Raw genomic sequence first — 22113 nt, 5'->3', positions numbered from 1 at the left:
ATCAGTGTCATAGGATTAGATAAAAAATCTTTGAAAATAGCAGGAATTTGATATAAATTAGTCCATATTAATATTATACCACAATTTCTATAGTATGTTAGATAAAATAAGTATATGTATATGTAAATTATGAATATAGAAATACGAATATATAAAACTTTTTACAAAAATATTACGTGAAATGAAACGTGAAAAATAAAGTTTATTTACGTTTTCATTATTTCTTCCTATCTAATTTTTTATAAATCCTAATCTTATATTTGTATCCAGTTTTAAGGTATTTTAACATTGCTTGATAGCTAATTGATAAGTGTATGTGCAAAATGTGCGTGTATCCATGCGTGTGGCGGACGAATTTTATTTTTTATAGGTGAGTAACTGTTATCATATAAGTTTGATAACAATGATTACATTCGTAATTGTTGACGTAACTTCGGAACACACGTTAGATTTTTATTCTGTAAATAATTACGTTACGCGGTCTGGTGTATTAACCTCGACCCTCTACGTGGACATTGAACTTTGAGAAAGCGCGCGACATCTTTCGTCCGCAGTTTGCTTGTATAAAATGAACAAAATGATCGGGTTTGTGAGGAATTTTTCCAGTTCATCCTCTCTTAACGCAGTTAAAACGCTTACTGTTGTCGGAGGTGGACTTATGGGATCTGGCATTGCTCAGGTAAGTTTATATTTTTGTATTTCTCAATATACGCGTAACATAATAAGTAAAAAACTGACCTATAAAACCTTTTTTAACGTATACATGCGTAGATGTTTTTACGATTGCTTTATACATTTTTATTTTAATATAAAGAACGATGACATATTAATAAAAAAACATTTACGTATATTTTTTACAAAGGTTGCAGCCCAGGCAGGACAAAATGTGACAATTGTGGACATAAAACCAGAATTACTGGAGAAAGCGCAAAAGTCAATACAGAACAACTTAACAAGAGTTGGTAAAAAACTGTACAAGGATGATGCAGTTAAAGTTGAAAATTTTGTGAAGGATTCCATTTCAAGAGTAAAGATATCAACTAACCTAGAAGACAGTGTGAATGTAGATTTAATTGTTGAAGCCATTGTGGAGAAGCTTGATGTTAAGCAAGAGTTATTCAACAAACTGGATCAGGTAATTTTTATTTTACAATCATTGTGTGGCATATTTATTAGCTGTTTTATTTCCAAACAACAAAATAAATGAATTAGTCTGTGGCAATTATTCCACAGGTTTTATATTTGAATATAATATATTTATCTATTATGAAAAGCGCCAATGTATCAAATAAATCCCAGGTGCCTAAAAGATTAATATTACCTGTCAACTATAATTTGTTTCACTGATATAATTTTCAGCTTGCCCCAGAGCATACAATTTTAGCAACAAACACTTCTTCAATCTCTATTGATGAAATTGGAGTTGGCATCAAACGGAAAGACAGGTAGGAATTTACATAAATACAAGCTGAATTCACAATATATGCAGTGAAATAGTTAAAATGTCCACTTTTATATCTATAAGACAGTAACTTGAATATTTAAATATCTTCTCTCAAGATCTGAAGTGTATGTGTTGCCTTAATAAGGAAACCACTTTTGAATAAATACCAGGATTTTAATGATAATCTGTGATTGCTTCCTTTTACATTTTTAATAATTTCTAATTATCATGGTCATGATCGTTTCAGCTCACAGACGCCCACTGCAAGGCTTAGGCCTCCCCCATAGGTATCTATTGGGGGATATACAGTAATTGCCATGCTTGGCAGGTGTGTCAGTGATCACATTGATATCAAGGTATGCAGAGGATGCTGCTGCCAATCCTCTGCTAAATGGTTTATGAGCAGTGCCAATCCTGTATAATTAATGCACAAAGTGTGAATTTTTGTAAATTTGTATCCCAGAATCAAACCTGTAACCTACAATTGCAAATCTAAGTCCTCTACCACCGAGATTCCTGAAGTTCTTCAGAGCACCTTCAGTCACCTAGATGAATCTCTAAATGACTTTAATTTATATGTATGACCCACAATCAATATTGCTGTGTCTGCAACAACCTTTCACCCAAGAACAAATAAGTAAGAATAAAATTAACTGTGGGAGTAAAAGTATGGAGTCAAACCTGGGAACTATGATTGCAAGTCCCAGTCCTCTACCACTCGACTACCACTGCTCATGTCTAATAATAGATTCAAAAAAAAAATTACATTTGCTAAATATTTTGTATACTTCACTGTCATATTATCTTTTATGTTATCTTCTATTATTTGACAGTTATTGAATATAGAATTTAATAGAAAAAAACTAAAACTGACTTTCAGATATGGCGGCCTGCATTTTTTTAATCCAGTCCCAGTTATGCGTTTGTTGGAAGTGATCAAAAGTGAGCATATGTCTGAAGCCACATATAACACGATGATGGAATGGGGCAAGTCAGTTGGCAAGACTTGTATCACATGTAAGGACACACCAGGATTTGTGGTCAACCGCCTCTTGGGACCTTATAGTGCTGAGGCATTAAGGATGTATGAAAGAGGTTAGTAGAGGTTAGGTTGTTTTTTTATACTCCTGTTTCATGGGTGGACAGGAACATTTTTTTACTATAATAATTATTTCCACACTTTCATCACTTCATCACCCATCTCAGTGTCTTCTGTTCATTTCTATACTATCTGCAATCCCACCACAATTGTGGGTTACAATTATAGTTTATTCCTTGTTTTTATTTTTGGTTTATTTTCTCACTTTTTAAATTTTGTACCCTTTAATTCTCATATTACTTCCTTACTAAATATATCACAATTTTATTACTTTCTATTACAGATTTTCAATTTAAATTTTCTCCTATCACCTTTCCTTACTACTCCAGGAAGGTCTGGCGACTTCCCTTTAGATTTATCGAAGTTATGTTTTTTTTTTTTTTTTCGGAGTGATGTTACCCTCCTCTACTCTTTTTGCTAACCGAATTATGCTATTATTTTCGAAACAGCTGGTGATCAGGTTCACCATGGTCTGGTCCACATCCGGATCACAGGTTCACGAGGGACTCTCATCGAGCTTGAATCTATGAAGGTACTCAGAGAATCCCTCGTGCTCGGGTTAGGTAGTTACATATAAATGAGGAATTTCATAGCAGAACCAAGGTCACAGGTGTACCTCGAGGAATTGCTCGTCTAAAGTTGGGACGAAAGGCCTTCGATTGGCGACCAGGAGCCGGGTAGGTGCCACAATAGGTGGACAATCGACTTCAAAGAAGTCGCTGCTGCTAGCAATGCAGAACAGGTCATCATGGTGACCTTTGGTGGAGGTCAGCTTAAACCCTAGTTGTAAAACCAAAAGTTATTATTTAACAAAGCCTTGTGGGGTTCTTCCTAGTGGCGGTAGGTCTTGTAATAAAATCAAGAAGTCCAAAGTAGACGTGTCGATATTGATTAATCTTAGCCCATATTTATATCAATTTTTAAAATAATATTCAACCAATAGAAACCGTCAGCCAATCAGGAGACGAGAAGTATTGTAGAGCACTGTCTCTTTCGTCCCATGTAAATATAAAGCGCTCTGGTGTGGGATTCCCCTGTTCGATGCTCCACTGGCGATGACTTAATGTTTCACCTACGCCGTATTAAAAATATTTAAATCATTTTCAAACAAAGGAGTAATTTAAAATGAGAAATAGCCATGTATATCGAATTAAAATATTTCCAGGAGATGCAACGAAAGAAGATATTGATATAGGCATGAAACTCGGAGCAGGCTACCCTATGGGTCCGTTCGAACTGGCAGACTACACCGGCCTGGACACAAACAAGTTCGTTCTACAAGTGTTGTATGAGAAGACCAAAGACCCCGTTTTCAGACCCGTGCCAATTCTGGACAAGATGGTCGATGAAGGAAAACTTGGTATTAAGAGTGGAGAAGGTTTCTATAAATATAAGAAATAATTTATTATGTTTACAATTTTTAGTACTCTTTATTTACTATGTTTTTTTTATATACAGGTTGATTAAATCTATATAAGCTTCAAAGGGGTGAATGTATATATTTAATTTTCAAATCTTGGTTACTAGTTGAAAAAAGAAATTTAATGTCATTTATTTCAGTGTTCACTTTATACAGGGCAATTGGAATTAAGTGTAAAATATATAATGTTTTATGTTGACAAATTGTTTATTCATGAAGGTTCCAGTTCTACGACTACCCGCATAAATATAATGCGAGGTAATTTACTACTACCGCCATCTATCGACACCAATGTTACTGCATTCCAATAGTAATTTTTAATTTGTTAAGAAAATCATTTTATTGACGTTACAATGTTTTTAATATATTCTCAATCATTTTTACTTAAAAACATCGATACATATTTTTTTAATATTTCACATATATAATTTACATTTATAATCTATGTATATTTTTTATAAATAAATATTCATATTTTTATAATTTTTACAATAAAATATTAAATGGACAACATGCTTTTTAATTATTTTCAATATTCTATATTTAAATAGTGATGTCGTGTATCTCAGCATTAACCCAGTTTAGATGTAAGCAAAATATAAAGAGCGTAACACTACTCGTGGACCAAGCGTGGGCGTGGCCCTGGGATGGGGATCCTAAATAGCTATTCATTATACTCCCATATATGTGCAACAATTTTCAGTAGTTGTGTTGGTATTTGAGAATTTGTGACTTTATTATTATAAAGATCTATGTTCTACAGATAGTATCGTCCGTGCCTTTTTTTACAATTACGTATAATATGTTTTTTGCTCATGTTTTTGCATGTTACAGTATTTACTGCTTCTTGATCTATTTTAACGACGCCCTAACAATGTCAAGTTTTTAAAATAACGTTTTGTGCGACCATTTTCTCATCATACTCCATATTGGCATCCTCATGTTATGCGCCAGTTTCTGTGCGGCGATTACCGTGTGCGTCACGTCGATGCATCTTGCGATCGCGTCTCGAGTCTTATCCGTGCAATACACGCACGTGTGTGACGTGATATTGCTACCGCATGATGGACACTTATACAGCCCGAGGGTGTTTGTTGTTCGACAGACAATGTTAACCGCCTCGCTCATGAACCCCTGAGTCTCTTGGCTCTATTTTATCTGAGAACTCACAGGCTAGAGGTCCTAATTTAAATGCTAGGCCTTCTCTCACCGTTAATCTAAAATTTGAAATAACATTAAGTACGATATTTTTTTTAACAAAGTAAAATAATTTTTTATGACCTTTTTTGGCAATGTTCTGTCAAATCCTGAAGCAACGCATCCTAAATTGGATTATGGTTTACGAAAAACATTTTTTTAAACTTCTATCGACCTAACCACTAACAACAACATTGCCTCTCAATTTTGTTGACTTTGACCTAAATTGACAAGATCGTAGCCGCTCAAAAAGCCAGGGATGGCTATGCTTGAGACTTCTGTACAAAATTGAATCAGGAATGAGGATTAATAGACGAAGGTAGAGAGTAGAGTAATCAACACAGACCATAAGATTGGCAAGTTGAGGTGATAATGGGAAGGCCAGAGCGTGAAGAAAGAAGGGAGTAGGTGCTGTGGACCGGCAAATGCAAGGTGAACAGGTAACCTTGACAAAGTCCTCGGAAGACGAAGTAAATGAATTTCCTAAGATGGGTTGGAAGCGACCTGTATCCATCCAGTGTTTTTTGACTCTAATAAAGTCATTGGTTCACCTTTATTGTTAAGAAATGGAAAAGTAATCAATACGTGGCACATTAATATTGTGGGATTCTTCCCAGGATCGGTAGGTCTAGGTATCAACATGAAATCTGAAGTAGAAGTGTTCAAGAAAACAATGTTCAACCAATAAAAATCGTCAGCCAATCATAAGCCGAGAAGGATTGTAGAGCGCCATCTTTCGTCTGATATATATAAAGAAATATATTTCTGTGGAATTCCCCTTTTTTGATGCGACGCTGACGGTTGTCCGGAGATTTATGTTTTCAAACATCTCATGTGCGTCTTGCCAATCGCGCTGTCCCTGTCTAGCCGTTCCCATACCTCAGGTGGTGAACATTTCCGCGATCTCTATAATTTAATTGACATATCAAGTGTACAGTAAATTTTTATAATAATCCATTCGTCCATGACTGCTAAAAGTTATCTGTAAATTACTTTGTTTCGTTAGTGATTATTTTTAATCTGTTACATTTATAGTTTTGGCGGCAATATAGTACGCTTGATTATTATACTTTTTAATCACTTTTGTATTATACAAATTACAAGGACATACAGTGCCTAGTGATTAATATTGATACCGATCTTTGGAAAGAGACAGTCGACTAATTTCGGCTTCGTCTACATTTTACTACTAAATTTGAATTAAGAACATATTTGGTTTTATATCGGGATCCCCCGAATTCTCAGTATTTAGGAAATGTATTTCGAGGTTAAGGAAATATAAAGATAGGGCCGTCAGATATCGAGTTGAAATCAAATTTATATAAAAAAGTGTACGATAAACCGACGTACGTAATGATTTATTTGATTAGATAAACATATACTTTTGTAAGCCTCGGGCGTCGTATTTCTCTAGCGTGTTCTGTTGTGCTGAGTATAGATTTTTTAATTTCATTCGATTTAATATACCAGTTTCATTTTTACAGTCCAAGTGAAAAGGTTAGGTTACTTTTAAATGCTATAAAGTGATATAAAAATCAGTGTTCACCTAATAATAAGTGATACAAGCATTCCATAACAGTTTTGTGATATAATATCACTGAATTGCATCTCTCCATACTTCTGGTGTCTTCAAGTCAGTAATAATTTCTCATTACATTAGAGAAGCAGGTGTATATGCAATAAGATTTGATATTTAAATTAACGGATGTTTTATGTGAAATATGATTTGCATTATAATATTAATATATCTTTTAAAAAGTATCAAGAACAAATAACAATGCAGAAATTTTTATATGAATTTTAAAGTATCAATTTTTTTTAAATTTATTATATTTGTTATTGTCTGATGGGATTATAAATGATATAGATTTTGAATAAATAAATGAAAACGATGAACTTACATATATAAGAATAAAATATGGGCAATTTATTTTTAAATTTGTTCCGGTATTTTTTTTCGTTTCGAGCGGGAAATCTTTGGGATCAGGGGTGTCAAACTAAAAAGCTAATTCGATCCAAATAATCAACTTTTCATTTTAGACGGGTCGCAAAAAATATCAATATGTATGAAAACAAATATTTTTATTTTCATTAGTATAATATAGTACTTTTCTTATCTGTGACTTCTTTTTTAAAAAGTTAATACAAGAATATATTTCTTATTCTATTGTTTAACATATCTAAGAGTTGATTTGGTGACTCTGTGGGTCTGAGCTGGTGCTCCGGTGAGCAGCGATTCTTCTGCACCCTAACCCAGGACTGCCGCTATGACCATCCGATGTCACCAGCATTGTTCAGTTGTGTTTCTTGTAAAAGACGTCGTATGTTCACATAGTCTTGCAGACAGCTTATTTTTCAAAGTCTAGGAAATAGATGTAACTTCTTGCCTAGGTTGCAAATTGTTCTGTAATAAACCGTCTGCTGTTTTTCTCGTTGTTAGTGTGAAAATTTATTGCCCATGAATAATTTCAAAATTGACCAAACAGAGATATTGGCTGAATCGCAACAATATCTCTGGCCAGTGGCTTGTGAGTTTGATACCCCTGATCTCCATGATTCATCCAAATATGCCCCTCTGCTCTTTGTAAGGAACTCCGGTATCTCCCTAGTAAAATTTCTAATAACTGCATATTTCTAAATCGATCGTAACCGAGCAACAATAATTAAAAATTGTACATAATTCCGGATTTAATTATTTTAAAATTCCGTAACCCGGAAAGCATGTCTATATTAACAATACATCTTATTCTATAGATAAGAAGGTGTACGGATATTGATGTATTAGCACTTATCATATTTGTTTATTTATATATGTCTGTAACAGATTATAAAAACGATTGTGTTGCTTAAAAGAACGCGGTGAATGAAAGTTAATTATTTTAAATTTGGAACAAAATTTTTCTTTACTTTTAAAATCGATTAAAATCTAATTTGGCGCGTAATATCACCGATGTAACGGTATAACATTCCACATTTGAAAATAAAATACGTAATAGTGCAAATATTTATTTCTATAAAACATTCCAAATTCAAAATTTAATAAATATTTTTGTGGAAAGCATTCAAAAATTAAACGTTTTATATAACAGAAGTTATGACATCACATATATAAGTTTGTTAGTTGCCAGTGTTAAAAAGAAAAATAAATATTTCTTTTCATAGAACATAGACTAAATGACTGATGCGTATGGGACCGAGAAAAAGAGAAGGCCAGTGCGGCGTATGCGATCCATCTATCAGGTAAACTGACACTTTGACAAATTGACGTCAAATTTGACATATTGTCGCTGTCAAACAATGGTAATGAAAAGCATAATTTATTTATTTATTATATATTTATTATTTCTGCAACTGTCCACTTTTTTATATTGCCCTCGTTTTTAAGTCCTCTTGTTCGCCCATCAGCGAATTTATTTTACAATAATTTTTTATTTGCCTTCTCCTCTCTCGTTTTTTACAATTTCTCTTACTATATCTTTCATTTATCACATTTTCTTTTGTTCTCTTTCTTTCATTGACATTCCTTACACAAAGTCACTCTTTCTTCGCTATTTTTATTTAACCACTTCGATACGGCGCTTGTCGGCCACAAAACCATACACATAGCCGAGCGACGACTATACTCGACGGCCGTAATATGCACGCGCAGGGTCGAGCGTCGACTTTAGTCGTCGACAGAGAAAATTTTAACCTATCTCTATAATTACAATTTTTTTATAATAACTTCACGTGAACGTAATGCGTATCTGTATCAGATTGTAATGTAAAACACTCTCATTACAAGCTTGTTAAAAAGCAAGACTACGCAGTCAGTATTGCGGCAAGTAAGAGCTGGGTGTGGGCATTCACCTGTGGCCGTCGAATATACTCGACGCTCATACCGAAGTGGTTGTTGCCTCCTTTATAATTCTGTCACAGTATTTAGTAATTTGACGGCTATTCCTTTCCCATTAGGCGATGATGCCACTTTTCACCCTTTCGTCCAACTCCACCTCACACTCCCATCTCTCTTGCGTATATGGGACTCTGTCCACCGCTGGACATAAACTACCCCCATAGATTTCTAATAGGAGTGTCTGAAAGCGGCCTACATCCAGCGTCTTCCAACGACCTTAAAAAGGTTGGCCGGTCATCTTGAAGGAGAACATCCTTCGCTAAGTTTGTCGGTTCGTGGTGTCTACTTCAGAACCTTAAGGCTCCAGCGGCCTTCTGTTCTGGGCGCTTTGTGGCCTGGCCATTGCCACTACAACTTTTAAATCCGCTGGGATATTTCGGACTAGGCTTTAAGACTTGAAATTTGGTAGGAGCAATCTCTTCGCCGAGTAGAGTTGCAAGGGAAGCATTATATATAATAGTTTATTATATACACACTAAATAATAATAATAATACACAAATAGATATAAAAAGAATTTGGGAAAGTATAACAAAAAGTCAATACGTATTGGAAGACAAAAAAAGTGCATGTAAATACAAAATAACTAACCCCGAATACAAAAATACAATATTCACTAAACAAAAGAAATAATTCATAACCTCAAAATTAAATGACATTGCTAAAACTCTTTTATTATATTATAAGCGGGATTATACATTTGTTTTAATAATAAATAAACATTTTATCAAGCCGCCTTAAATGTTTATCTTATTATTATAATGTAAATAAATATTAATAAATATGCATCATAGATAAAAAAAACCATATGAGATAAATATTATTGACTTATAGATAAAATAGAGATATTAAATAATCGTCAATATTCTTTGACATTAGTTACTGCTTTTATGAATCACACCAATCTAGCAATAAAACACGTCCGCGCCTGTCAAACAGCAAACGAAGACTGTCATTTTGATCTGCGAATTAGATATATAGATAGATCATTATAATACAATACATCTTTAATAACATTTTATTCATGCGCCATGATTTAAAATTTTATGTGTAAAATAGTATACAATAATTATTTCTATATTTTTTTTAATATAATTAATGCATACTTTTTAAATACCTATTTAATTGCGGTCTTATTTCAGGTAACCATTCGCACTCTAAAAAAAAATTAAAAAAAAACTAAATGGTTATTACAATCATTTTAATTGGATTTTAACGACGTATAAACGTAATTTGGTGTGACAATTTTGTTATTAACGTTTATGGTCCGTTAGGTGCATTACGGGCTGAAGGCTCGGGAGGAGATGACGGCGAAGCCTCTTGTGCTGCCGAGCGACTCCGTGGAGGTTCAGGCCTATGCGCTTCAGGTAGCCGGCCACCAGACCACTAAGGATACTAAGTATCTCGGTAAGTTTTATAAATAATTTACTTAACACTATACCTTTAAAGTTGGTTCTAGTTTGCATTTCTTTATTATACATGTTGTTTGTTTATATGTTTAAAAACCTTTAATGTATTAATATATATCTCATTTTCTTTCAATTGATGTATGGTACAACCTATCTAGAAATCAATGGTTTCAGAGATATTAAATAAGGTGATGATATTATTACATATTAGACGTAATAAAAATATTTATTGTTTACTGCCAAAAGTCTTGTCTTGTCGCAGTTCAATAAATAAAATAATGTGAGGGATTTTTTCTAGGGCCAATAGGTCTTGAAGTAGAAGTGAGTTTGTTCATCCAAACTTCGCCTGTATTTATATCGATATAAATGAACAATTTTATTTCTGTGAAATTCCCCTTTTCGATGCCCCACTGATAATGACGTAATGCTGCCCCCTCCCCTACTAATGTAACATATTTCAAAGTGATAATTTTATACAGGTTTAAACAGGTGTAAAATTTCTCATGCTTTTTACTAACCACCTATACAATCACCTTGTATTTAAGGCATATATGAAAGTAAACACAAGAAAGCGCTTTTGTGTATGTTGTGAGGTTTCCTCAATTCTGACCACGCTTGGAACCATCGCAGCTTTCAGTTTTAAATTTGTCTTTATATAAAATTAGACTCATTGTTCTCTATTAAAATCTTATTTTATGTAACTTGCACTGCTGTTAAAGTGGCATTTGTAAGTGGAAGATAACAGGAGACAGAGCGTTGAGCAAGCTTTGCCCGAAAGGTCTTTTAAGGTAGAGAGTGCTGAAGGGTTTTGCTTGAAGGGTCTGATTTCACCGAATTGGGAGGCTGTTGAGAGGAGGCTTTTAGACCGCTTCGACGGACGCTTCATGGAAGGGTGCCTTAGCTTTGGGTGGACTCGTCAACAATATTTGTTCAGTATTCCGACTTAAGCTGTAACAACTCTATGATCTTCGCACTTTTCCACTGCTTGGGAAATAATCCGTTGGTCATGGCTGTGTTAAATATGAGAACTAAAACCTGGCTGATATCAATCAGAAGGAGTTTGACTACGTTATTGGTTATGTCATTTGAACCCGATGTTTTCTGGATTTATTGAATATGAGAGACTTCCGGAAGCGCTTTTCAACTTCTAGATCCATCTTTCGAAGGTGGTCAGGATCGAAAGGGAGAAGAATAAGACATTGGTGGGCAAGGCATTTAGCTTTTTCTTCATCCAGTAAAGCCGGTGACGGATCGTTCGGGCGTATGAGAAGTAGCATGGTTGAGCATGACTCCCCTTAAAGGGATTTGGGAATCTTTGAAAAGGCAAGATGTGATGGTTTAATTACCGTGATGGTGTTAGTCCAGTGCCAACTAGCGGACATTATTGACCCAGTTGGGACCTTTTGATATGGTGGTGTAAAAAATGGTAAATTAAAAACAATTTCAGAATAAAATTCTTTTCATTAATATTACGTACGTATAAAAACTGAATGCAATTTATATTACGTCATATTTATTGCACGAGGCTTCGTATTGTATTCCAAGAACAGCGCTGTTATCGGGTTACAGGCGATGTTTTGATGACGAAAACCGTTAGTAATGACTTAGCATTTGTTAATTTGTATATACAGGGTGATTTGTTACAAACATAAAAGGTTTAAACGAGGTAAATGTATATAAAATATAGGTCATTTGGAAGAAAAGGACCAATATATAGCTACTTCCGCCAATACAGCAGTAGTCGTGCAATAAAGTGCACCGCCCGCCAGCCCGTTGATAACAGCCAAACACAGAGTCCAGGCTTTGTGTTTGGCACTAATCGGTGATACTCCTCCGGTATACTCCTGAGGATGCCCCGCGGAGGGGTGAAACACGTGTTGAGTGATTTAACGGTGTTAGTTGTGTAATTCGCATTGTTTGCCGCATGCGCATTTATGAGCCGGCTGACGGGCGGTGCACTTTATTGCACGACTACTTCTGCATTGGCGGAAGTAGCTATATCTTGGTCCTTTTCTTACTTAGGATGGACTTCCGCAAAATAACGCCTGAATCCATTAGATATAGGTCAGCTAAAAGCTTTTATTACACCCATTGACAATCACCCTGCGTAATGTGATCACTCCGAAATACGTTACATTAATTTATTTATTTTGCACGATACGCCAATAATTTCCGAGAGTACTGTCTGCATGGATAGATAGTAAATAATATATATTTTTAATATGTATGTATTTCGAATTTTGATGCCACCGTCAAATCACTTAACACGTGTTTTACCCCTCCACGGGGCATCTTCAGGAGTTATGTTACACTTGGACTAAGCCTCGCTATCAGAGAGACAAGCCTACTCCACCTAATACCACATCTTCAACGGCTCCCTTAGAGCAGCTAAATATCTCAAAGCCTCAAAACAGGTTTCCCTCTCCTACGTTGTGCTCAAAGCCCTCGTGCTGTATTTGGCAAATAAAGACCTCGGCGAGATATCTACATTAACAGCAAATATCCGCAAAACCCCAGTTCATCAGAGGGTTTTCTGATCGCGTAGCCTTCGGTGATCCTCATCACTATTAAAACGAAATTTAAATAAACTCCCATCGTCATCTCAACGCTACGATACTCATCCCACATTGGGCCCCCAACGGGGGGCATGCACCGCACAAGTGTTACACTTGTACGGCACCGGCTGCCGCATTTATACGAGGGTAGGCAGATAACCGCCGAGTACTCCTCGCTTTGGAAACAACATTCACTAGACAATCACAACACTATACATTAGTGGTTCCCAAAGTGGTCTATATAGACCCATATATAAAGGTCTATGACAACCTGCAAAGGGTCTACGTTAGTAAAAAAAATTTGGGGGTCCATGAAATGGAAATAGGGGTCCACGATAGTGGATCTCAACACATACACTGATAGTACCTATTTACTTACATCATACTATCTTATAATATCTAAACATTTACATTATTTATAAAAGTACATATGAAGTAAAAAATTTGTTTATTTAATGTTACGTATGTTTTACATAACAGATACAAAATTTTATTTTGAGTAGTTTTAATTTAAATTCAATTAATAAATGTATAAATTAACGTGTGTTTTTACTTTAAGTTTTTAACACTAAACTTCACTACAGTTAGAAATTTACAGGAAATCAATATCAGGTAAGTAGGGGGTCTACCCAACACGGAAAAACATGGCAAAGGGTCTACGACACAAAAAAGTTTGAGGAACTCTGCTATACATCAACACGGGTATAGTCCCTCTTCGTATTAATTGTTTTAATTGGGGTACAACCCGCCAGAGTAAAGGTTTTAGCTCACGGACCTCAATTTCGATGAAGCTGCACAAAGACTTAATTGGAAAGCAGCGTAACATCAAACATTAGACATTCTGTGATAGCATTCCGTATGGAACTTTTTCACATGTCAAATTCTCTACTCCTTAAAGCCACGTATTTTTGTCAGTATAAAGTCTTTAGGGACCATCTTGTAATAAATAAATTACAGGACTTCTACAATGCAGCAACGGCAGGATCTTGAAGCCGATCCTGAAGGAGTCTCAGAAACGGGAGGTGGAATTCTACGAGCGTTTAGCAAGCACCACTGACCCAGGACTGGTGGAATTGCGCAAGTTCGTACCTGAATACTTCGGTGTGAAGAAGTTCTCCTACAACGGTCATGAACAAGACTATATAATGCTGGAAGATCTCACCGAGAGGATGCTGGAACCCTGCATTATGGACGTCAAGATTGGTAACTATTAATCCTTTACAGGTCTGAATGTACGCTTATATCATGAAGTTCCACAAGATATCTCAGACCTCATTTTTACTTACTTTCTCCGCTGGCTCAGTGATCCAAAGTGGGTCTTGGCCTCCGAAGCGAGACACTTTCACTTTCCTCTATCTTGCGCCATCGTCTGCCATTGGTTGACATTCAATTCACGCAAGTCTGCCTCAACGCGATCGATTCAGCGATACCTGGGTCTACCCACTGGTCTTCGATCCCTCGGTTTTTCCAGGTACGCTACCTTCACGCTCCGATCCGATCCCATTCGCTCCAAGTGACCAAGCCAGCGGATTCGTTGAGCTTTATATTCGCCAATGATATTTGGCTGTGCTACTAAAGTCTCAATTTCGGCATTCTTTCGGAGCCTCCAAGATCCGTCTTGATTTCTCGCTGGTCCCAAGATCTTCCGCATGATTTTGCGTTCCGTCACTAGCAGTTTTTGTTCTTCTTTCAAAGTTAGCGTCCAAGCTTCACAGCCATACATCAATATTGGCCGTATTACGGTTTTGTAGATATAGACTTCATTTTTAATAATTTTAAATATTAAATTAAAAGTATATTGTTAAATAAATCTTATTATTGATAGAAATGTGTAGAATTTGGTTAATTGATACATTTGCAAGAAAATAAATTGTTAAATTTCATTTTGAAAGAGCAACTGTTGAGTTTCTTGCAGACTGTTATAAGTAAATCAGTATTTCGAGCCAAATGTAGTTTACTACGTGTAATATTTTTAGGATACCTTCTCTTGGAGTTAAAAGTAAGACTCGAGTGCAAAGAACTATATTTTACCCAAACTTTAAAACCACTTTAACAAATCTTAGAAGTAAATTTTCATCGTTCCTGGCGCCAATGGTTGATGATGGCGCAAGGTTGTTGAGTGATGACCACCAGCTAATAGGTGCCCCCACCAGGTGAATATTTAAAGGTCGCAAAAAGTCGCTGGATATGCGAGCGCAAGATAAGATAGAGTAGGCGTGTATCAGCTGATAAGCTGTATTAAAAGATATTTGAGTTGGTTTTCAATTTTAATCCAAAATTTATGGCTTATTTCTAAAAATAATTGTTATTTAATTTAAAAATTTTACCAAAAAATTTGACAGACAGAATTAGTGTCATAATTAAACAATATTCGGCCAGTTACATTAACAGAAACGGTATATATAAAAAAATCTTAAATTTTTAAATTTGGAATTTTGCTACATATTCAAAAACTTAACTTTGATTTTTGTTATACATTCACGAAATTACCTTTTTATTGAATAAATATTTTTGAAAACTTTGTTGAATAAACAGATATTTACTTCAACCCATTTGACAGGTAAGAGAACGTGGGACCCGTTCGCAACTGCAGAGAAGATAAAGAACGAGGAGAACAAATACAGAAGTTGCAAGCAGGAGTTCAGCTTCTGCATCCCCGGCTACCAGGTGTATAAACTGGCCAGCGGCAAGCTGCACAAGTACGGTAAAGAACACGGCAAGAAGTTGCACGGGCAGATGGTAATCGGTGGTAAGTTTACACAGTTCCAACATATGTGAAAGGTCAAGAGCTTTCTCTTATAATTCTATACACTAATTGAAATAAAAGTGTGATTCTTAACGAAAAACTCTTGTATGATGTAATAAAGTTTATTCAATATGAAGGGGCAAGATTACATCATAATCAGCGGCGCATCGAAAAGGGGAATTCCATAGAAATAAAAAAGCAAATAGGTACAGAATCTTTTTGCTGACACATTAGCTATACATTCACCACTTTAAAGCTTTTAGACGTATATCAAATCACCCTGTATACTTTTCAGCTATCAGAAACTACCTGAATGCGTCAGGAGTGGGCGAGGCAGCGTGCAGAGCTCTACTACTGCAACAGCTGGCAGCGCTTTGGGCGCTCCAGCGCTGGGCTGCACGCCCGTCCAGTCTACGCCTGGTCGCCGCCTCACTTCTCCTGGTATACGATGCCGCAAGGCTTAGAGCGTGTTGCTCGCCACACGTACAGTGAGTACAATCAATTATTATTACACTCTGTGTTTGGCACTAATCGGTGTAACATAACTCTTCAGGAGTTATTTGCTGGCAATGTAGATATCTCGTCGAAGTCCTCATTTGCCAGATATATAGGGCTTTGAGCTCATCGCAGGAGAGGGAGAAATGATTTGAGGCTTTGAGATATTTAGCTGCTCTGAGGGAGCCGCCGAAGATGTGGTATTTGGAAGAGTAGACTTGTCTCTCTGATAGCGAGGCTTAGTAGTTTCCAAGTGTAACATAACTCCTGAAGATGCCCCGTGGAGGGGTGAAACACGTGTTGAGTGAATTGACGGTGGCAGTTGTGTAATTCGCATTGTTTGTCGCATGCGCATTTACCAGCGGGCTGGCGAGCAGTGCACTTTGTTGCACGACTACCACTGACTGTGCGGAAGTGGCTAAATATTGTCCTTTTCTTACAATCAATTATATCCAACTAAATGAAGACTGACGACATAGTCAAGGTTACCTTATGCCTCGTCTAGCGGCTGATATGATGATACATTAGCTATAATGATTCTAAAACCACTGTACCGCGCCTTAGGTAAACACGTATCGGGGAGAGGTGGGGGAAGGTGGGGGAAGGTACAGCCTCTCATGCTCTTTCTCCCTCAGTCCATACCTCGCCACGTTTCCTGATGCGCGGTTTTGGTAACAAATATTAATTAAAAAAGTGTAAAATGCATTAACTAACCGCACATTTTAATATTTTTAGGAACCGAAGCGCGTACACGCAGCAACCTTTGATGCGAAGGAAATCGATCCACTCAACAGACAATCCCACAGCAGGGTCCAATTTCAGCGGGCAACTGGGCAGCAAAGGACCCGTCTACCGGAAAGTGAACTCTGTACCTCTCAGCCCCATGTCGCAGGCACAAAGCTACTTCGCTCCACCGCCTCCGATCAATTCCCCCTGGTCCGAAGCCCTGGAGAAACTCAACCACAGCCACTCTTTTGAGCACAATTACGAAAATAAACTTTCGAAGATCAAAATGAACTATAGAGCGTTATTGGATCAGCTGGCCAGCGAGTCACCATGTCCCAACCCTTGGGGAACGGTGAAGCTGATTGACTTTGCGCATGCCTTCTTCAGCGATGATGACGAGAAATCAGTTGACTATAACTTCAAGGAGGGCATCGATAGCTTCGTTCAGATCTTCGAGTCACTGCTACAGGAGACAGATGACCAGGTTTTCTGATACCTTGTGCGTGTTTCAAGTATCGAACTAAATGCGTACAAAAGTAATTTTAATTCTTGGTTGGTCTCTTAGATATAATCGATAAGTGAACCTACCCGGAATAGTATCTAGATCCAACTGAAATGCCGAGTCGGAGTAAGAACAAATATATGAATAATAATGGAGAAATTCCAGAAAAAAGACACTAGTTTTGTTATATGAATAAATAAAACCATAAGTGATTTTATTTTTGTCGTAAAAATTGAAATCCAAGTGAACTGTTTTATTAATTACAATTAAAACTAACAGTTGGCGCAAAAGTAATGTCATAATGTGAACGTGTCTTTATTCATTCAAATGGCGCCAAATGTCACTTTGACATTTATGACGTAGATATTTATATATATTCTATCACTCTGACAGCTAATTATATATCTACATAAATTAGTGGGACCGGAAAGTAAAGTCGAACATGTTTTACAGAAAAACCGATTGAATTTTACCGCTCCAGCGTTGAAAATTTGCATACTAGATCGCAAAAGGTTGTTGATGACGAAGGTAAAATGTAGTCGTATAAATTTTAATTATGAAAGCGACATTACTTTCCGGTCCTCCTAATATTATAAAAATTAAGGCACGTTCGCATTACTTTTACGCCACCTGTTATAAACAGAAATGTTTTTCGAAATTTTGATGCCCGAAATACGTTTTTTTTCATCGATATGTAAGTATTTTAATCGAATGTAAGTTTCTCAATATCAATTGTTTGCAATATCATCCTGTATTGTTAAATATCTGTAATATACGATCAGTTTATTGTTATTTACATTATCAGTTATAAATATCTAATTTAAATTCTGTGGTTTTCTTTCAAAATAATACCTTTATATAAATTCTGAACGTGTAGTTACATTAAACACAAGATGGCGGTCGTGACGCTGTAACTTCAGAAGGCGTCGATAGATGGCGCGGCCAGACAATTGTCTGCAATGTCACTGAGCGCCTTCCATTTCTGAATTTAAATGAGTATCAGCCAAGCTTATTTTCTCTAGTAGTACCATTACAGACTTCTGTCGATAATTTAGCTTGTATATGAAGCCTCATTTTAACGACTTCAATAAAATTAACAACCTAAACGTAGTATAGTAAACATAAATTTTTGACAAAAATTATTTATATCGTCTGTATCTAGAGCCGTCTTACAAATCCTTTGATTACTTGGTATCACCAGGCACACCAGTCCGGAATATTTATCATCATATCAGCTGATGGAAGCCCATTGCAAAGTATAGGCCTCTTCAAAGATCGCTACGACGACTGATCTTGCGGCGCTCGCATCCAGCTACCTTTTTTTGCAAAATCTTTCGGATGTTCAAAATACCCTTAACCTGGCGAAGGGCGAGGTTATGAGGGATTCCTGCCTCTAAAGTGGGTGCCGCCTACGCTTTGTGGAACCGCGGTTTCTCTCGATTAACGAGAAGTCGCATTCCCTCGCGCTGTGTTAATTATACCCTCGTGGGGTTATCACGCTAGTGAAAGTTTCGGGCCTCCAACATAAACACTCTGACCGCAAAGACTTCATTTCCAATAGGGGAAGGCAATTCTCAGGAAAGCAGTCATAAGGCGTGTCCCTGCGCTGACGGCATAAGTTTCCGAACGAATCTGATTCACTACCAACTCCGCGTCTCCAGGTTTGACCACACCACCCAAGATCCGTTCATCCTCAATAGCTTTCTGTTGCACGTCCAAAATGTTACAAGGGTTTCAAAATAAAATCACACATCTCGCTTTCGCATTATAAATATTTATTTTTGAAATCAGCCAAAATGATTTTATCCCAACTAAAACGTAACTATTAACTTAATGGAGCGGCTAGTGCTGTTAGTGGCGGCGTCACATCAACGCCAACGGCTTACGGTGCCCACGATGTCAGCATTGGACACTCATACATAAAGAATCCATGCACTTGAAAAAATTACTTCAATACGTATATAGCATACATATAATTCGCACCAACTTGGACAAAAAAAATAACTGTAACCCTGAACATTTTACAAGATCCTCTCAAGCACCCAATAATGTTATTCCCATCATTGGGAAATAGACTTCAGTATACAATCATATGAAACAGAATTACTACGGTCCGTTTTTTTCTATCTCGGAGACTAAATTGACATATGCAAATACCAAATTGACACAATACCCACAATACCGGTTTTTTTAATCGTAACTCTATTAGATGGTCAATTTAATTTTTTTTTAAAAATAATTTTGTTATCACATTTTAAATATGCCTTACACATTTCGAAGGATAATTTTTTAAAACGATAATCGATTTTATTACGATTAATTTCGAATATTGACACATCACTATTGAAATATTGCAAAAAGCTGGCAACCCACGTAATGTCAATTTTCTCTCCGTAATTAAAATACAGACTATATTTAAAAACATATATAATGCTATTACTCATAGCGCTTTCTTTAGATACCTTTAAATTACGTATATATACATTTATTTTCAAAACAAAAAGCTATTTTTAATGCAGTATCTCTTTCTTGGAGAACAATAGATAACGAAACTACATTCCTTGAACAAATTACTCTTTAGTGTACAATTTTAAATAATATGTGTTCAAAGAAACGTATAATTTGACATCTGGCAAAACAATTTATGATAAAAAAACTTATTTTCAGTTTTGTCTGATTGTATTATCTATACAATTTACATATATAACAATTTAATTCAGAAACCGTTGATGTCGATAGTGACACGGAAATTGTAAAGATTGAGAAATGTGTTACAAATAACAACCACAGTTTTACACGTGCGCTAATTTAGCAAATAAAGCAAATAATATATATCTAAAACATAATAAAGACCAAACACAAAAAGATGTCGCTTCGGAAATTTTACAATTAATGAAAATTAGCTTGTAAATGCTCTGACATCTCTTTATGTACGGCGCTTGGCGTAAAATATTACAAGCATCAATAAATCTAGTGTTACCATATAATATACAACGAAAGTGAGAAAATAATTAAAAAAAAAATCGACCTAGCACATAACAAAGCACCACGTAACTAATAGCAATACAATGGAGTATTTATTATTACATCATCTTTTTTTTTATAAATTTTCTCGATTATATTTAAGAAAACAGAAAACACACACAGTGGAGGAGCTCCAACACTTTCACCTTAATTTAGGTCGGATTATCACAATTCGTTAGACCCCACTGGAAAAATCATTTAAATCATCAGCAGATAAACAATTTGTTATGCACCTATCCAACTAAATACTCAATAACATTTCACACGATTCCACTGCGGAGAAGATTCGTTGACCCTCTGCGTATCCAAACCTCATTATAATTGCAAATTTAAAAAAAAAATATGGCAACATTGGTGTTCATAAATTCACATACAAGTAAAACTATCAAAGTGCATGCAGTAAAATATATAAATGTTCCATACATAATCCTAGACACCCACTACACACCTAGAGATAAAAATTAAAACAATCGACAATCACAATTAAAAAAAAAAACAACCAGAAAAGCATTCATGATTATTTAATAAGATTTTAATATTAATAATCATATACCAAAAATAATATATCATGACTGGAGTTATTTATAAAATTAGATGAATAAATTTATTATTAAAAAGCATGACATTTTTTAATATCAAATAAAATTGTCATAGACATGTACGATTTTTTACTAACTTAAAAATTTTAAAAAAATATAATTAATTACGGAATGCATCATGCATTGTGTTTGACTTCAGTTAATTAAAAAAAAAATAAACCTCATAACAATGGCGGCAAACTTGACAGACGTCAGTTGGTAAAAACTCCTCCAATGTCGGTCACATTAAACCAGTTTAATCTATTTGGCTGACGAACGAGAGAAGTTTTGCTTTGGGCGACGTGGTAAGAGGTATGTTTATACGTAAACAAACAGTATTTTACCTTTTTTACATATATATATTAGTAGCTAGTCAAAAAATATTTTTTACGAAAAATTTAATAGATCCCCTATTTACGACAATAAAATTATATCGATACCCTATACAGACAACCTCACAGGCTCAAAATAAATTCCAGGCAAGACTGGCTTTGAGGAGGATATACAAGGGTCAATAAACCTTCAAAGTGTCAAACCAGCGTGTATATAAACACTTACAATATTCATTAAATACTCTATTTCCGGGACCGGATTTAATAGATCGATTCATAAATATTGTTTTTTTAATGCGACAGAAATATTTTATTACCATAATCTTTAAGCCTGTAAGCACCTGACCTTGGATAATTTTATAAAAACTAATTTTTTTTAGCATGTACTCCTAACACATGTAAAAGTGATGGCAGTCTAAGTTTGTCTTGTGTTTTTAGCTAAGTAAGAAAATCCAAGCATCTGGTAAGGTTGGAACATAGATGATTACTCGAAGGATATATATATATATATATATATATATATATATATATATTTAGATGATGGAGGCCTAGAGCAAGCAACCATAAATCAGAATGGATGCACTAAAAAAATATTTTATAATATTCAGTTGACATATGTAAAATTTCAAATAAAGTATGGCTTGGTGGTATAGTGTTGCCAGTGTAAAGTGTCTAAAATTAATAATGTGATTT

At 35.5% G+C, this 22113-nt stretch overlaps 2 protein-coding genes across 3 annotated transcripts; both read left to right on the top strand.

Annotated features, from left to right (window-relative positions):
- The first annotated feature begins 273 nt into the window (after nt 1–273).
- On the top strand, nt 274–18230 carry Ipk2 (Inositol phosphate kinase 2). 2 transcript variants are annotated; one of them, XM_068761426.1, is made up of 6 exons: nt 274–370; nt 10328–10460; nt 13975–14220; nt 15578–15766; nt 16059–16251; nt 16994–18230. In XM_068761426.1, exons 2-6 carry the CDS (start codon nt 10358–10360, stop codon nt 17475–17477), a joined length of 1215 nt encoding a protein of 404 aa, XP_068617527.1. In that variant the 5' UTR covers nt 274–370; nt 10328–10357; the 3' UTR covers nt 17478–18230. The 2 variants fall into 2 exon arrangements, with proteins under 2 accessions (XP_068617527.1, XP_068617526.1); XM_068761425.1 differs by lacking the exon at nt 274–370 and adding an exon at nt 8289–8400.
- Nucleotides 409–4361, top strand: LOC137918606 (probable 3-hydroxyacyl-CoA dehydrogenase B0272.3). The gene is made up of 5 exons (XM_068761427.1): nt 409–679; nt 863–1135; nt 1360–1445; nt 2325–2539; nt 3709–4361. Exons 1-5 carry the CDS (start codon nt 569–571, stop codon nt 3942–3944), a joined length of 921 nt encoding a protein of 306 aa, XP_068617528.1. The 5' UTR covers nt 409–568; the 3' UTR covers nt 3945–4361.
- Nucleotides 18231–22113: the final 3883 nt, after the last annotated feature.

Source organism: Battus philenor, unplaced genomic scaffold (assembly GCF_028537555.1).
Source record: "Battus philenor isolate CCGP_79_NKW_IND1 unplaced genomic scaffold, ilBatPhil1.0.hap1 SCAF_15, whole genome shotgun sequence".
Classification (NCBI taxonomy): Eukaryota; Metazoa; Arthropoda; class Insecta; order Lepidoptera; family Papilionidae; genus Battus; species Battus philenor.
The sequence above is the reverse complement of the archived record's forward strand: the minus strand, read 5'-3'. Positions and strand labels throughout refer to the sequence as shown.

Excerpts from the sequence above, each read along its gene's own strand:
- LOC137918606 (XM_068761427.1), top strand. The coding sequence starts at position 569 with ATGAACAAAATGATCGGGTTTGTGAGGAATTTTTCCAGTTCATCCTCT. Across the intron at positions 680-862 it reads TGGGATCTGGCATTGCTCAG|GTTGCAGCCCAGGCAGGACA; the intron begins GTAAGTTTATAT and ends TTTTTTACAAAG. Across the intron at positions 2,540-3,708 it reads ATTAAGGATGTATGAAAGAG|GAGATGCAACGAAAGAAGAT; the intron begins GTTAGTAGAGGT and ends AAATATTTCCAG.
- Ipk2 (XM_068761425.1), top strand. The coding sequence starts at position 8,335 with ATGACTGATGCGTATGGGACCGAGAAAAAGAGAAGGCCAGTGCGGCGT. Across the intron at positions 10,461-13,974 it reads TAAGGATACTAAGTATCTCG|GACTTCTACAATGCAGCAAC; the intron begins GTAAGTTTTATA and ends AATAAATTACAG. Across the intron at positions 16,252-16,993 it reads TGTTGCTCGCCACACGTACA|GAACCGAAGCGCGTACACGC; the intron begins GTGAGTACAATC and ends TAATATTTTTAG.